This window comes from Podarcis tiliguerta, assembly GCF_965153285.1.
Source record: "Podarcis tiliguerta genome assembly, chromosome: 6".
NCBI classification, from domain to species: Eukaryota; Metazoa; Chordata; class Lepidosauria; order Squamata; family Lacertidae; genus Podarcis; species Podarcis tiliguerta.
Window position 1 is genome coordinate 21,266,370 of NC_139539.1, and position 14,283 is coordinate 21,280,652.

Genomic DNA, 14,283 nt, shown 5'->3' on the forward strand with positions numbered 1-14,283 from the left:
ATGACATAGTGCGAGTGGTGAATATGCAAGAGGTCTCTCAAATTTAATCATCTCTGCAAAATCCATGAATGCACAGGAGCCATCTCTGGATATGGACCTTAATGCCTCCTGGCTTTGTGTTGGCGTTTAACCAGCCATCAGCAGGGGACTATGAAGCAAAACTTTGCGGCAGGGATGGAGAACCTGTAGCCCTCTGGATGTTGCTGTACTACAACTCCCCTCACCATGGGCTGTGCTGGCTGGGACTGATGGGAGTTGGAGTGCCACAGGACCAACGCCCCTGCTTTACAAGATCCAGATAAACAAGAAGCGAGGCAACGAGCTCAATCTACGTCAGTAAGCAATCACGTTAGCCCTAAAATTGTAAACATAGTTTTATTGCCATTCACTCATCACAAGGTAACTCTTTCTCCTGACCATGCGAAAACAAGATGGCAGCCTACAGAGACATGGGTGCAGCCCACATGCCACAGTTTCCAAAAACTAGCTATAGTTTTTACACCAAGAGTCCCACATGTGCTCATTTCAAATGGACATGATAATGATTGTTCCCCACAGTTAACCTTGGAGAAGAGAGCTATTAAATTAGAATGGGCCAAGTCCATCCAACTCAGCAGATACAAACACAGGTACTGAGCTTAATATCAGAGTAATAGGATTAGTTCATAAATTAAAAAAATACCAAAAAAATCATCTGTTTCAATCTTTCCCCTCCCCACCTCAGAAACTCCTCTGAATTGATAAAACTGTCCAGCAAATATGCCTAGAAACTCCATGTCACGTCTTCCCACCCTATTCCCATTTATTAAAAGCAAGAAAGAAGAAGGGGGAAAAAACCCTAATGAATTAAACCAGGACTGATCTTCCTGCATGCCTGGAAGTAATTTACATGGCAAATGTCCCACTTCAGTTTTAAGCATCCAGTTATTAAGGTCATTTAAAGGTTTCTTCTCCATCCAAAAAAAGAAAGAAGAGAGGAACTTGGTTACGCTGTGCTCCTGGTGCAGATTCTCTTTAAAAGACTTTCATACAAAAGAGCTCCACCCCAAGAGAAAATGCCAGGAAAATAGATCTGTGTCTTCGGGAGTGATGGCGAAGCCCACCGTGGAGACTTCTGGGTCTGCTACAAGTATTCCAGCTCCAGTGCGTGTCGCAGAGCCTCAAGGTCGGCGTGGCAGGAGATCCTCCAGAAAGGCATGTTGTGCTAGGAGGAGATGTTTTAAAACAGGAAAAGGGTCATAAGACATTCCCTGAATCATCACCCAAACAGTGGTAATTGAGTAATGTGACCCGTTTCATTTACATAGAATCTAAAAAAGACATGGATAATCATTGTATGCGGGTGGGACAGTGATCAAAAGAGAGACAACCGTTACTCATCAGCCTCAGCCAGCAGGGCTGATACCTAAGGATGATGGGAGTTGTAGTCCACATTTTCCTCATCCCTGATATACAGCTGGCTTGCTCTATAGTTTACATCTCATTTATAACATTTATATTCCACCTTTCATCCAAGGAGCTCAAGGCACCATTATTATTATTATTATTATTATTATTATTATTATTATTACTACTATTACTGCTGCTGCTGCTACTACTACTACCACCATAGGCATAGCCAGGATTTTTGTTGGGAGGGGGGAAGGAATTTGTTAGGAGGGGCAGGAATTTGCGGGGAGGCAGAAACAATGTGACTGGTCAGTTACATTTTTCTATTGTTTTACTATGCCCATGATTCATACCCCACCCATTTGGCTGGGTTTCCCCAGCCACTCTGGGAGGCTTCCAACACATATAAACACATAAGAATACATCAAACATTAAAAACATTCCAATACAGGGCAGCCTTCAGATGTCTTCTAAAAGTTGTGTAGTTCTTTATCTCCTTGACATCTCATGGGAGGGTGTTCCACAGGGAGGGCGCCACTGCCAAGAAGGCCCTGTGCCTGGTTCCCTGTAACTTCACTTCTTGCAGGGAGGGAACTGCCAAAAGGCCCTTGGTTCTCCCCTCTCTCCATTTTACTCTCACAACAACCCTGTGAGGTAGGTTAGGCTGAGAGACTGTGATTAGTCAAGGTCACCCAGTGAGGTTTATGGCTGAGTGGAGATTTGTGCCCAGGTCTCTCAGGTCCTAACAGATGGCTTTTGTTCATATCTGTCTGCAGTGCATTTGACATCTTTTCACCCCACCTTAAAAAAAACGGTGCAGGAGCCAAGCTGGAGTCCTTTGATGTAGAATAATGCATTGAATGTGCATACGTTTTGGTATTTCAGACTTCAAGGCAAAAATCTCATTGTGGTATTATTGCGGGTCTTATTTTTAAATCTGAGTGGACTATATGAAATATATATGTAAAAGGTGTGAGTGCTATTCATATCTCCATTATGCAGAGATTTACTCTCTCCCACTGTTAAAATGCAACTCAGCCTGCTGCTGAGTAATTATTATCAACCACCCATTTCAAGTAATCTGCTATTTTCCCCCATTTCACCAACAGATGAATAATCACTGCCTTCGAAATATCTAGGAATTATCTGAAGAGTACAGTGGCTGTGCTCAGATTGGAAACCAGGCCTGCCAGATCTAAATCCAACCTCATACACATGATTCTAACTGATTTATCACCGTTTTCTTCCCATACTCAAGACACTCAGTAAAGGTGTCACAACTGAGAAATCGGGTGGTTTCATGAACCATCCGAAATTTGGATTTGGGACTGGGGAGAGGTGTGCTGAAATCCTTGCTCAGCTTTCTGGATGGACAAATTATTCTCCCCTAGTCTAGCCTACCTTATAGGGATGCTGGGAGGATAAAACGGAATGATGATTCCACATATGGTGATCAAACTTGGGAGGACTGGTGGAATACGTGTGTGATGAAAGTAATGTAAAAACATATTATTGGCACAAAAATGGAAACAAGAAGAATTACCGATGAAAGAAGAGTGGCAAATGAAATTAATGGACTAGCGTATTTTTTGCTCTATAGGACACACACGATCATAGGACGCACCTTGTTTTAGAGGGGGAGAACAAGAGAGAAAAAATCTCCCCCTCTCTGCGCAGCACCCCTTCAGCGAAGCGGCAGGAGAAACGGACCCCTTCCATTTTTCCTCCTGCTTTGCTGAAGGGGCGCTGCGCAGCTCTCCCTCTCTGTGCAGTGCCAGGAGAGTGAGAGGGGTCGGTGTGCACCAACCCCTCTTGCTCTCCAGGCTTCAGCGAAAGGAACCCGAAGCCTCCGGAGCGCAGTGGGAGCGCTCCCACTGCGCTTCGGAGGCTTTGGGTTCCTTTCGCTGAAGCCATGGAGCCTGCATTCGCTCCATAAGATGCACACAAATTTCCCCTTAGTTTTTGGAGGGGAAAAAGTGTGTCTTATAGACCGAAAAATATGGTATGCAGAACTAGACAAATTGACAGGAAGGATTCGAAACCTGCGGGACCAGAGATTCTTAGAGGACTGGAGTAAAGATTTGAATTATCTGAAAAGCAATTGTAATAAACAGATTACGCTAGTAGGATTGCAAGAAGTTTTATGAGGAGGATTCTGCCAAATATTGCAAGGAAGATTATGAAGAGAATATCAGTTAAGGATAATTAAAAGTAATAGAGAAATTAAGAAATGCAGATTAAGTGATAAAGAATGGAAAATCTTCAGAGGTAGTTGACGGAAGTCTAAAATATTGTATAACATAAGAAGTTATGTTAAATGACTGTTGGAAATGATATGTTAAAAAATTAATAAAAATGTATTTTTTAAAAAAAGAAAGTAATGTAAAAACAAATACGAAGTCAGCTGCCTGCTCTTGAAGAAGAAAATGCCACTACTTCCACCTCATTCATTCCTCCTTTGCTTTCCCCGCATGGCTCTGCTTCCATTTAAATGATCTGTTTTTCTTTCTCTGAAGAGATGAGATGTTGGCAGCGCAGCCACGCCTGCTGCTCAGCTCCCATCCATTCATCACTCGCCCCGACAGGTGAAGAGAAATGACCCACTCAGGCCGAGAGATATCATCAGGACTGCCCTCCCCATGGGTTTATAGAGCTCAGGTGTGTAGTCACCCTTGCTAATGATCATCATCAATCAGAGGCCCTGACAGCTCCGGGCAAAGAATGTGTGCCCATTAAGGGGGAAGAGGCTTAAAGCAGGAGACACCAGCAAAGGGGGCCCCCTCTTCTTGCGGCACAGTTTGTAAAAGGTATTGCTTAACCCCACTGTCAGGGAGCCGGTGGCCTTTGATGCACCTCCGTGCACTGACCCTGTTACCTTTGAAGTTCGCGGGAGCCCTGTCTGAAGCTTCGCGCTATTATTATGACTTCTTCACTTTCTTCCTAATGCATTTCTGGCGTTAACTTTTAACTCCTGGAGAACCGACACGTTTGCTGGGCAGCTGCTCAGCTTACAGAAATCTAAATCAGCCCAACAGAAGAGGTGCAGGGGAAAAGAGAGGCGTACAGCCTAATGAGGCAAGGAGTAGCTTTCTGCAGTGTGTGGGTGTATGGGTTTTCATTTGGAAAACAGCGCTGGGGGAAAGAGATGGGGGGCCTTAGGTCCGTGGTAAGAACAGATACCTTCCACGCAGCAGAAGGTGCCAAGTTCAATTCTTGACATCTCCAAGTTGGGCTGTGAAAGACCCTGTCTGAAATCCCAGAGACCCCCTGCCATAGATCAATGGACGCACTAGCAAAGCAACTTTGTGTGCTCCACCCCACACACAGCAGAAATGAGGAACAGCAGATCTCAACGCACTCACTGACTCGCTCTTACTCCTTATTTATGTACCTAACCAACAGTTGTTAATCAAGAGCAGTTTCTGTAGCAAGTGGGAAACTGTTGGAAATTCCTCAACGGCTGAGGGGGATGGAGAGAGGATTTACAGTAGGAAATTGCTCACAGTGCTTTATGAACTTTCAGGCCAGGAAAAAAATAATGAGCTAATTTCTGTCCATGATTCAGGTAAAAGGTGAGAATGCTTTCTGAGCTATTCTTTTAAAAGTGGGGTTGCGAACCTGAAAACCGTACCTTTTTCGCCCCCTGTTCCTCTTCAACACCATCTCCTATTACGATGTACACAGCTTTCCGTCCAAACCTCTGCATTATCCTTTCGAAACAGCTCTCTTTCCCTGCATAACAAAAACGAGTCATTATTTTTTCTGGGCAAAGGTGATAAAGGAACTGAGAGTCATTTGTTCTTTGTACGAGGGTTTAGGGGCGCATTCATCTAGCCCAGGGGTGGGGAACTTCAGGCTCCCCTGGCCTGTCTCTCTGACCCTTGAAACTCTCCCTGGGCCACACTCAAGGGCTTTTGCTCGGCGGGCACACTTTATGCTGGGCTGGATGGAGGAGAGAGAGGATTGTTTGCAGAAACTAGCCCTGCCTGGCCAGCCCCTGCCTTTGAGAACCTCCAGGGGTAAAGTCAAGCCACTGTGTTAGCAGCACCGAAGTGACCCCACAGTGTGTATGGAGGTCATGGACTGCCCAGACAACCAGACCCCCACTCTTGGCACCATATGGAATTCCACTCATGGGGTTTATATCCACACTATTCATACTCACAACAGACCCACTGATATTAGTGGACACAAGCAACTTAGGCCCATTAAATCAACAGGTCAACCCTGGATGCAACCAATTGTTCTTACCTGTCTTTGTTGCACTATAAATATTTTCAATTGGGAAGACAGTGCCTAGTCCATAAAGCAGGACTTTTGCAAGGGCTGGTATGAGCTGGGTTGTAGTCACCAAAACATTTACACAGTTGGGCCTGCAAGACAGAAAGCAGCGACAGAATTAAAGTCAATGGGGACCCCTCCCTTTCCACCCTCCCCCCAAGAGATCTTTGCTTTTCTGCTCTATTAGGCTAAACTGGAAGCAGGATATAAGGTTTGCCAGCAACGAGTCCCTTGAAATCAGTGATTAACACAGTCAGCAGTGGCTAGACTCTTAAAACGTTTTTCTCCCTCCATAATTTATTATAACTCAAAACTAGCCTGAAAGAGGAGTACGTCACAAGTAATCACACACTGGGGATATAAATGGTGTAAAACTCCAATAGCATTTACACTGCGCCCCCCTTGGGCAGCTGACTCCCTTTATTGCTCTCCTGCTTTCTGCACAAAACTATTATTTCTGGGAGCCAGGATTGTTCTGGTTTTAGATCTAGTTCCCCATCACATGTCCAGATGTGGCCCCCCACAAATTTGGCCAAAGGTGTCCTATAAATAAACGTGCCTCGGTTTGTTTGGAGAACACAAGAGGAAAGTAAAACTTCTTGCAGCCTGGAGACGACTCCTTAAGCCGTTCTTACCGGGAATGTATCAAATCCAGAGCTTTCAAAGCATGTGTTAGCCAGAGATCAGTCAGCGCTTCCAGTTCTGCTCTTAACTGCAGCCAGGTTTCCCTCTTAGGAGCTCCTATTAAACCTGTGGATAGAGAAAGCAGCGTTTGTAGCTGGTTCCAATGGGAAGGCGCGGAATAGCTTGCACATGGCTTTTGCAAAGCCATAGAATCATTGAGTTGGAATGAGCCAGAAATCCAACTAGTACAACCTGATGCCCAAAAGGCAGGGCCATCCATCCACCAGCCGCCTACAGTCCCCCCCCCCCCCACCTGCGCAGTTGATAATCACCATGCGCCAAAGAGCTGGGAGTGAAACTGTATTGCTTGCAATGAAATGAAGCAGCACATTGCTGGTTGGTTTTCCCTCCTAAGCCACTTGTGGTAGAGCTTTCCTCCCCACATCCCATCCCACCCCCAGCAGGCCCCAAGTCTCAGTGCTGCAGCCTCACACGGTTTCTCCTTTGAGTGGCTGCAGCAGCCTTTGCCAACCGGGTGCCCCCCCAAGTTCTTCTTTCAGTAGCTGTGCTGGCTAGGGCTGATGGGGAGTTGGAGTGCAGCTGTTTGGCCAAGGATGCGCTATAGCCTCAGCCAGTCCTGAACAGCCCTCCTGTTCTTCCGACTGCACAGAGCCAGCTTCAGTTTCTCTGGGGTGTCCTCAGGCAAGACTCCCTCAGTGGGCCACCTTAAATGGGAGCATCCAATTTAAGTGCATTGGTTTTTTAAATTTAAATAGCACCTTGCTGGGGCTTCATTAAATGACCTTTTCCCTTCCGACAGCTTCGGTGGGGCAGGGATTTCATGTGAAATTGCAGCATGGGAAATCTACCCACATAATACAGTCCTGATAATGACACCCCCCCCCCACCTTGTACCTGCAATTTAAAGATTTAAAAACCAGACACGTTCATTGCATTCGTGCAATTAGTGTCATGCCTCATTTGACCTGTGATGCTCAAATTGTGTGCATGTTTCCCCTGAGTTCTCTTTACACATGCACACTTTCTTTACGGTTGTGGGATACTGCATTCTAAATCAGAGGTTCACAGCGAGGGGCTCCTCTCTTTCCCTATGAGCTATTTTCCTTATCGCACTCGCCCTGTCCAAGGTGCTTGACTCTTGAAGGGGGAAGATGCAGGTGCTGGTATGTTTTCTCCTACAGGAGGTCAAGCAACATTGGAAGGCCAATTTGGGTAAGAAAAGTAATCCTTGGGGAAAGAGGTAGGAGCCTTTGGCTAAATCACTTCCCTACATACCTCGGGAAGAACATTCATACAACTGAGCACCATGTGTAGTTTGAGGCTTATGCTGCCTTGGAGCAGTCTTGGAAAAAGTTGTGTTGATGAAGTCAAAACTGGCCCAGAGTGGGTTTGGATTTTTATTGTTATTTTTTTTACATTTATCAGCTGTTAAATGTTTTATGTGTGCCTTTAAAAACATATTCAGCAGAACATGCACCATGAACTTAAACAATAACCATTAAAGGTGCAGGCCATTTCCTGCAGATTAGTGACTGTCTGAAAGGAGCCAATGGTCTGAGCTGAAGCAGACAGCTAGATAAGCCCAACCAGTTATTATTTCTTCAATCCCCCTGAAAAGCTGCGTGCCAAGGTCATTATTCTGGATAATAATGGCAGACAATGCACGTTTAAAATACCTGGAGGAGCAACTGCCGTTTCTCCCTCCCTTCTTTCCAACCCCTTCCTGCCTTTTTGGAGTTAGTTCTAGCTATGTGACGGATGTGAAGATGCAATGCTGAGCAGGTTCTACTATGAACGATGCTGGGGCTGCATTGTGGGGCTCCACAATGTTTTGTAATGGAATTGTGAAGGGGAATGGCAGGCTTTTTGGTGAAGCTCCCCCACTCTTCTGCCCAACCTGGACTAACTGGGCAGGCCTGGCCTCAGCACCTTGGCTACAGATCATAGAGTTGGAAGGGACCCTGAGGAACATCTAGCCCAAATAACTAAAATGCATGAATATGCAGCTATCGAACCTGCAACCTTGGTGCTATCAGCACCACGCTCTAATGGACTGAGCTAACCTGAAGTCGTTAGGCAGTTTTTGGAGCCCCAACACCCCAGGAGAGTTTCTGTGAACCACATTTAATATTATATTAGCCTGATTAACAAGGTGATTTCCCTAACTTCAAGTGTTAGCCTGGGTCCATGACAGTGGGCTGCTGCTGAGGCAGATAACTGCTTGTCTGTATGAATTGAAAAACACCAATGACTAAAAGCAGTATAATGAAAACATTCCCCACTAGCAGATTCCTTTCTGGAGCTGCTCCGCGAAGATCCCAAGCAAGTTGGTGCTGATGGAGGAAGGGAATACATCTGTGTGTGCATGTCTGTGTATGAGTGTGAAACCCAAGACCAGTTCTCTAAGATCTTAAGTAGAAGTCTTTCCTAGAACTCACACTCACAGAATCATAGATCATAGAATTGTAGCATTGGAAGAGACCACCAGGGTCATCTAGTACAACCCTCTGCAATGCGGAAATCTTTTGCCCAACATGGGGCTTCAACTCATGACTCTGAGATTAAGAGTCTCATGCTCTATCAACTGAGATATCTCAAGAATTCAGGCCCATAAACTGCAGATCAGCGAAAGTAGCTCACTGGCCAACTTAAACCAGGCAATGTGGACCTAGCAATAGTATTTCTCCACCTTCAACATATAATAAAAGCAGGACTGGGAGTGGGGTCAAGAGCAATAACGACCCCAGTATTTTGCTCCAATGACAAGGCTACCCTTATAAGATCAGGCCATCGTGTAACCCAGCTGCCCCCAACCTGCTGCCCTTCAAATGCTGTTGGACTACAAACCCCATCAGCCTCAGCCAGCATGTCCAATGGTGGGATCCTTAGTACAAAACATCTGGAAGGTACCAGGTCAGGGGAAGGTTGCTGTGATCTCTCACCAAATTTGTTTGGAGAACTGGAAAATAAACAACGTCCCCCCCTCCACTTGTTTTTGGTACTTCCCCTTCTCTAAATTGCAAAATATGCAAGCCGTTCTCTGCATCTGCTCTGAAGAACAGGAAGGCAAGAGTCTTAACAAGGATGCAAAGGAGCCTTCCCTGATGGGTTGGGGAGACACTTACCGCCGACATTGTTTTTGTAGGTGTTGTAAAGTTCTTTCACCCGCCGGTAGCGGAATGCTAATTTCCTCATCCAATCAACTCCCCCGTGAACTCCCGAGCCCAGACAAAGATTTGCTCCAGCGGTTGAACTGTGAAAGCCATCTGCTGAGAAATTATATGTGCTGTGGCAAAGGAAGGAGGAGAGGGGGAAGGAGTGAAATTATAACCTACGCTTCCCATTAGGACGGATAAACTAGACAAGAGGAAGACATGCTCCAGACTTCTGGCTAAACTAGAGTCAGTGGACGATGAAAAGAAAGTGTCCTTCTCCATTTGCCCTGTAATTTTGTCCTCTCTGCCTATGGTATAGATATCAGTTGATGTACATTTGCTCACTGAAAAGGGTCATCTATTGACTCAAACTCTCAGCTAGTTACCATATGCTTTTATCAACATGCTGATGAAACGAAACAAGATAAAGGCAATGAATGGTCCACCTGGAAGTCGGCCTTTACAAGTCCCCACAGGATTAAGGGTGTCTGAGCAAGCAGATTGTGAAAGCAGGGAATAACTGCACTGCAGTTCTGAGGCTACTGCATATATGGTCCTAAATCAGATTTAAAGCAACTTGGCTTTTTGGTGGCCTCATTAATGGGTTGGCCCCAATGACAAATATTCCCTATATTTCCTTTGCCCAATGGGAACTTGGCCCCCAATGGTGAAGGAATGGGATCACAAGCATATGGTTTGATTGTTGGAAAATTAATTTGAAGAGATGCACCCCTTTGTCAAGTGTCAGGTGCATTTAACTCTCCTCTGAAGCTTCTGGTACTGGATAACTGCTTGAAAATACAATAATGAGACAATTGCACTCTCCCCATAGAGCAGAAAAACTGGTCAGATCAAAGAAAAAATGGCTAAATCAAACAGCCTACAGTATATGTCATTGGCTATTCTCCAAGTATCCAGAAATAGCTGGGGGACTAGTTACATTGCATGCTGCAACACAGTCGCCTTACCTTAAATCTTGCCCATTGTCGTCTGATGACACATCATCTATGTGTATCTGGTCACAATCCTGAAAACCATTTCCAAAAACAATCAGCCAGGAAATGAGTATTGCTTTGTAAAAACAACAATGGAGAGATTTTGTGCAACAGAAACCATGCTGAGGAAAGATTCCCCCAACAATTCCTGGTCAATTATAGTAATCACATTACAAGCAACATTTCAGTCAGATACCACATTCCCAGAACACGAGTTATATGCGGTTAAACACAGCAATTCTCACAGACAATAAGGTCACTCATACAACTCGGTTACCCACCTAAGGGTAAATTGTTTCCTATTCATTCCAGGCAGTGTTGAAACATGCAAAGAAACATCATTGTCTTTCAGGAGGACAGCATCATTAATTGTTTCTATGCCTAAACCTACAAACTTCCTTCTTTAGTGAGAACAAGGTTACAAGGAAAAGGAGACCAACACCTACATATATATCTCGTTCCAATAATGGTATTGTTGCATGCGTCTCATTTCTGAACATGGTGAGAAGTTTCAGGGGGAATGTTACCTGAACTTGGCTTACTCAGGATAAGAAAACACAGGAGGGCAGTGTACACAACATACACTTTAAAGCACCCCCCCCAATAGCAACTGTAGTATGTTAAGGGATCTAGGAATGGTAGCTTTGTGAGAGGGGTAAACCACAGCTGCCAGGACTGTTGACGTGAATGTGCTTTAAATGTATGATATATACACAGCGAAGGTCTGTGGCATTTTTATAGCATTTGCTTTCCTTAAAGGTAAAGGTACCCCTGACTGTTAGGTCCAGTCGTGGACGACTCTGGTGTTGTGTGTTCATCTTGCTCTATAGGCCGAGGGAGCTGGCGTTTGTCCGCATGACTAAGCTGTTTCTGGTGAACCAGAGCAGCGCACGGAAACAACAATTTCCTTACAAAAATATACCGTATTTTTCGCTCCATAAGACGCACCTTTTCCCTCTTAAAAAATAAGGGGAAATGTCTGTGCGTCTTATTGAGTGGTAATTGAAAGCAAACAGCAGGCACTTCTACAAGGCAGCTGATCTGCTACTCCACACTAGATGATGATGATGATGATGATAATGATGATGATTTATTGAATTATATACTACCCTATACCCAAAGGTCTCAGGGCGGTTCACAGAACAAAATCAGAATATAAGACCACAAAATATATAATCAAAATAAAAACAACAACCCAATAGCCCCCCCCCAAAAAAACATTTTAAAAGGGCACAGGATGTCTCAAATCAACCAAAGGCCTGGTTAAAAAGAAATGTTTTTGCCTGGCAACTAAGGCAAAAGTTTGCCAGGCAAACTTCCCTGGGGAGAGCATTCAACAGATGGGGAGCCACTGGAGAGAAGGCGTGTTCTCATGTTGCCACCCTCTGGGCCTGTAGAGGAGGAGGCACACAAAGGAGGGCCTCAGAAGATGATCTCAGGGTCCGGGTAGCTTCATATGGATAGAAGATGATCTCAGGGTCTGGGTAGGTTCATATGTATAGATCTGGGGCCTTGCAATGCACATGCAACGAACAGCCTTCAGCAAACAGGTGCATACTCTGTATCCCACCTTATTAGCTTTTGCACCATATTTCGCAATCTCTGGTGGCTATTATCTTCAAAACAATCAAGCAAACTCCATCTCCTATCCTACTGATGAAGAACCACTAATTCATCAGAGTTGTTGCACTCAGGTTCTGCTTTGGGCTTCCTAATAGACATGTGGTTCACCACTATGAGAACAGGATGCTGGACTAATGGGCCACTGGTTGGATCCAGCTGGTTCTTATGTTCTTATCACCAAGCTGTTAGTTAGCAATCTGCCTAAGAGAGGAATGCTCAGCCACAATAATATTTACACCACCAAACAAATGTGCTGATATGTCATTCATAGCATTGGCTGTTGTATATCAATGACTGGAAGAAGAAGAAAAACAGGGTAGTGATTATAAGTGCAGAACTTGAGGATGACGATTATTCCATGCTAATTAGCAGAGTTCAGCCCCTTCGAACTGTGTCAATACAGAAATTCTTAAGGAGCCAGGAACAGTTGCCTGCCAAAAACTCTTAGGGGAAGATCATTTCTACTTGCTGAGCAGAGAGGAAATTGTGACAGGAAAAGACTACAGCTATCAACCTTATTATTTGTGCATGCCTATAAAGTTATACAAAAACTTTGGAGGAGAAAAGCAACCGAAGCCCATCTTGGTAGATAACGGACTTGGAGTTCAGCCACTGTGAAATATGCACTCTAAAACCTTATCTTCCAAGTTCTTTATTGTCTGAGTGGAGGAGGCCTCAACCTCAAAAACTTTAACTATGTTATTTTAATGGTTTCTTTATTTGGTTTGACATTCCAAATTCCTAAAGAGTCAGGAAGCTTCCTTCCGTGACCCTCGCAGGGCAGAAACAAAAAAATCATGCTGCAGCGAGTATACATGCAAATCAGAATGTTGCTTCCGCTGCCCCCCCCCTCACCCCACCCCAAAACTATCACATTGACTTGGTATTTTCACAGAGTTGCAAAAGCTTCAAGGGAGGAAAACTTTTACTGAGTAACATTTAATGGGTAGGGTGGGTGATGGCAAAACTACACACTATGCTAACTGCATTTAAGGTGATCAGTTTTTTGGTAAAAACACTGATAAGCATTTGGAGCAGAGCAGGTTTAGAAATATTAACTTTTCTTGATGGACATAGCCCTGTGAAGCTGTTGCTTGCATCAGGAAGGAAGCTCATTTGTAGAGTTGGAAGGGTCACCCAACGGTCATCTAGTCAACCCCCATGCCAGAGTTGGGCCTAACGTAAAGGATCCAACGGTCCAGCATAGTTACAGGTGAGCGAAGAGATTATGGCTATATTGCTACCTCCAGGATCAGAGGCAACACGCTTCTAAATCTCAGGTGCTAGGGATCTTGAGTGCAAGAGGGCCATTTCCCTTATGTCCAACTTGTGGACTTCGCAGAGACATTTGATTGGCTGCTGTGGGAGACATGACTCTGCACTAGATAGGCCTTTGATGTGACCCAGTAGGGCTCTTTGTACGCTGTTCTGTTTTGGAAAGACAGATCAGGATCTGAGGGGCCAAAGGCAAGGGCACAGAAGAAGGCCAAAGGCAGAGTCCAGAGAAGACAATGAGATGGGCAGGGCAAGATGGGTGAGGTGAAGCCAGGGGCGGAGGAAGGGGTGTGTGGTGGGTGGGATACTGCAGCCTACGCAACACCCCTCATACCCAGAGGTTGGCCATGGTTGCCAAAAAACCTAGCGCACTGCCTTATTGAGGCTCCTGATTGAGACCTGTCCCAACCCCAGGCCCCTTATACAATACAAACATGGGATTCAACCCATGCATCTACAGGTGTGTTTCTTTAAGCTTCCTTGACGTTCCTTAAAAACCCAAGGACCATCACAGCAAAGACACAGATCCTGCTTTCGCTGGCTTGTGTGAGTTACAAGCCAGACTTTTGCTGAAGGCGAATCTGATATGCCAGTTCCATGCTGATAGTAATATCTATAGTTCCTTCCTTCCTTAGTCACTTTTCAGGCTGCATTTTAAGTGAGGGCTGACTCTACAAACATGGCCCGAGAAAACAAAATTAAAAGCACATTTCTGCTGGCACACTCGCATGCCTTTCCAAAATGATAAAAACATTCTCAGCCGTGCATGCGGATTGTGAAAAGCCACGCTGGAATAATATTGTCGCAGCCCACTCAACTTGAGTTGCACTGCGCAGCGCAATTATGTCAGGGGAAAGGCATCTGTAGGGGGGGAATCTGCTTTTCTCATTTGTGAATGAATTGTTCTGTATGCTAACGTT

At 45.0% G+C, this 14,283-nt stretch overlaps 1 protein-coding gene across 5 annotated transcripts in view; it reads right to left on the reverse strand.

Annotated features, from left to right (window-relative positions):
• Positions 1–356: 356 nt before the first annotated feature.
• Positions 357–14,283, reverse strand: part of EYA2 (EYA transcriptional coactivator and phosphatase 2) — a 130,202-nt gene continuing 116,275 nt past the window's right edge. For all 5 annotated transcript variants that reach the window (XM_083446943.1, XM_083446942.1, XM_083446940.1 and 2 more), the window contains exons 11-16: positions 10,439–10,497; positions 9,441–9,601; positions 6,306–6,420; positions 5,641–5,762; positions 5,021–5,121; positions 357–1,204 (exon numbers count right to left, since the gene is read on the reverse strand). In XM_083446943.1, coding sequence (XP_083303069.1) covers positions 1,124–1,204; positions 5,021–5,121; positions 5,641–5,762; positions 6,306–6,420; positions 9,441–9,601; positions 10,439–10,497 — 639 coding nt within the window. In that variant the 3' untranslated portion in view covers positions 357–1,123. The remainder of the gene's footprint in view (positions 1,205–5,020; positions 5,122–5,640; positions 5,763–6,305; positions 6,421–9,440; positions 9,602–10,438; positions 10,498–14,283) is intronic.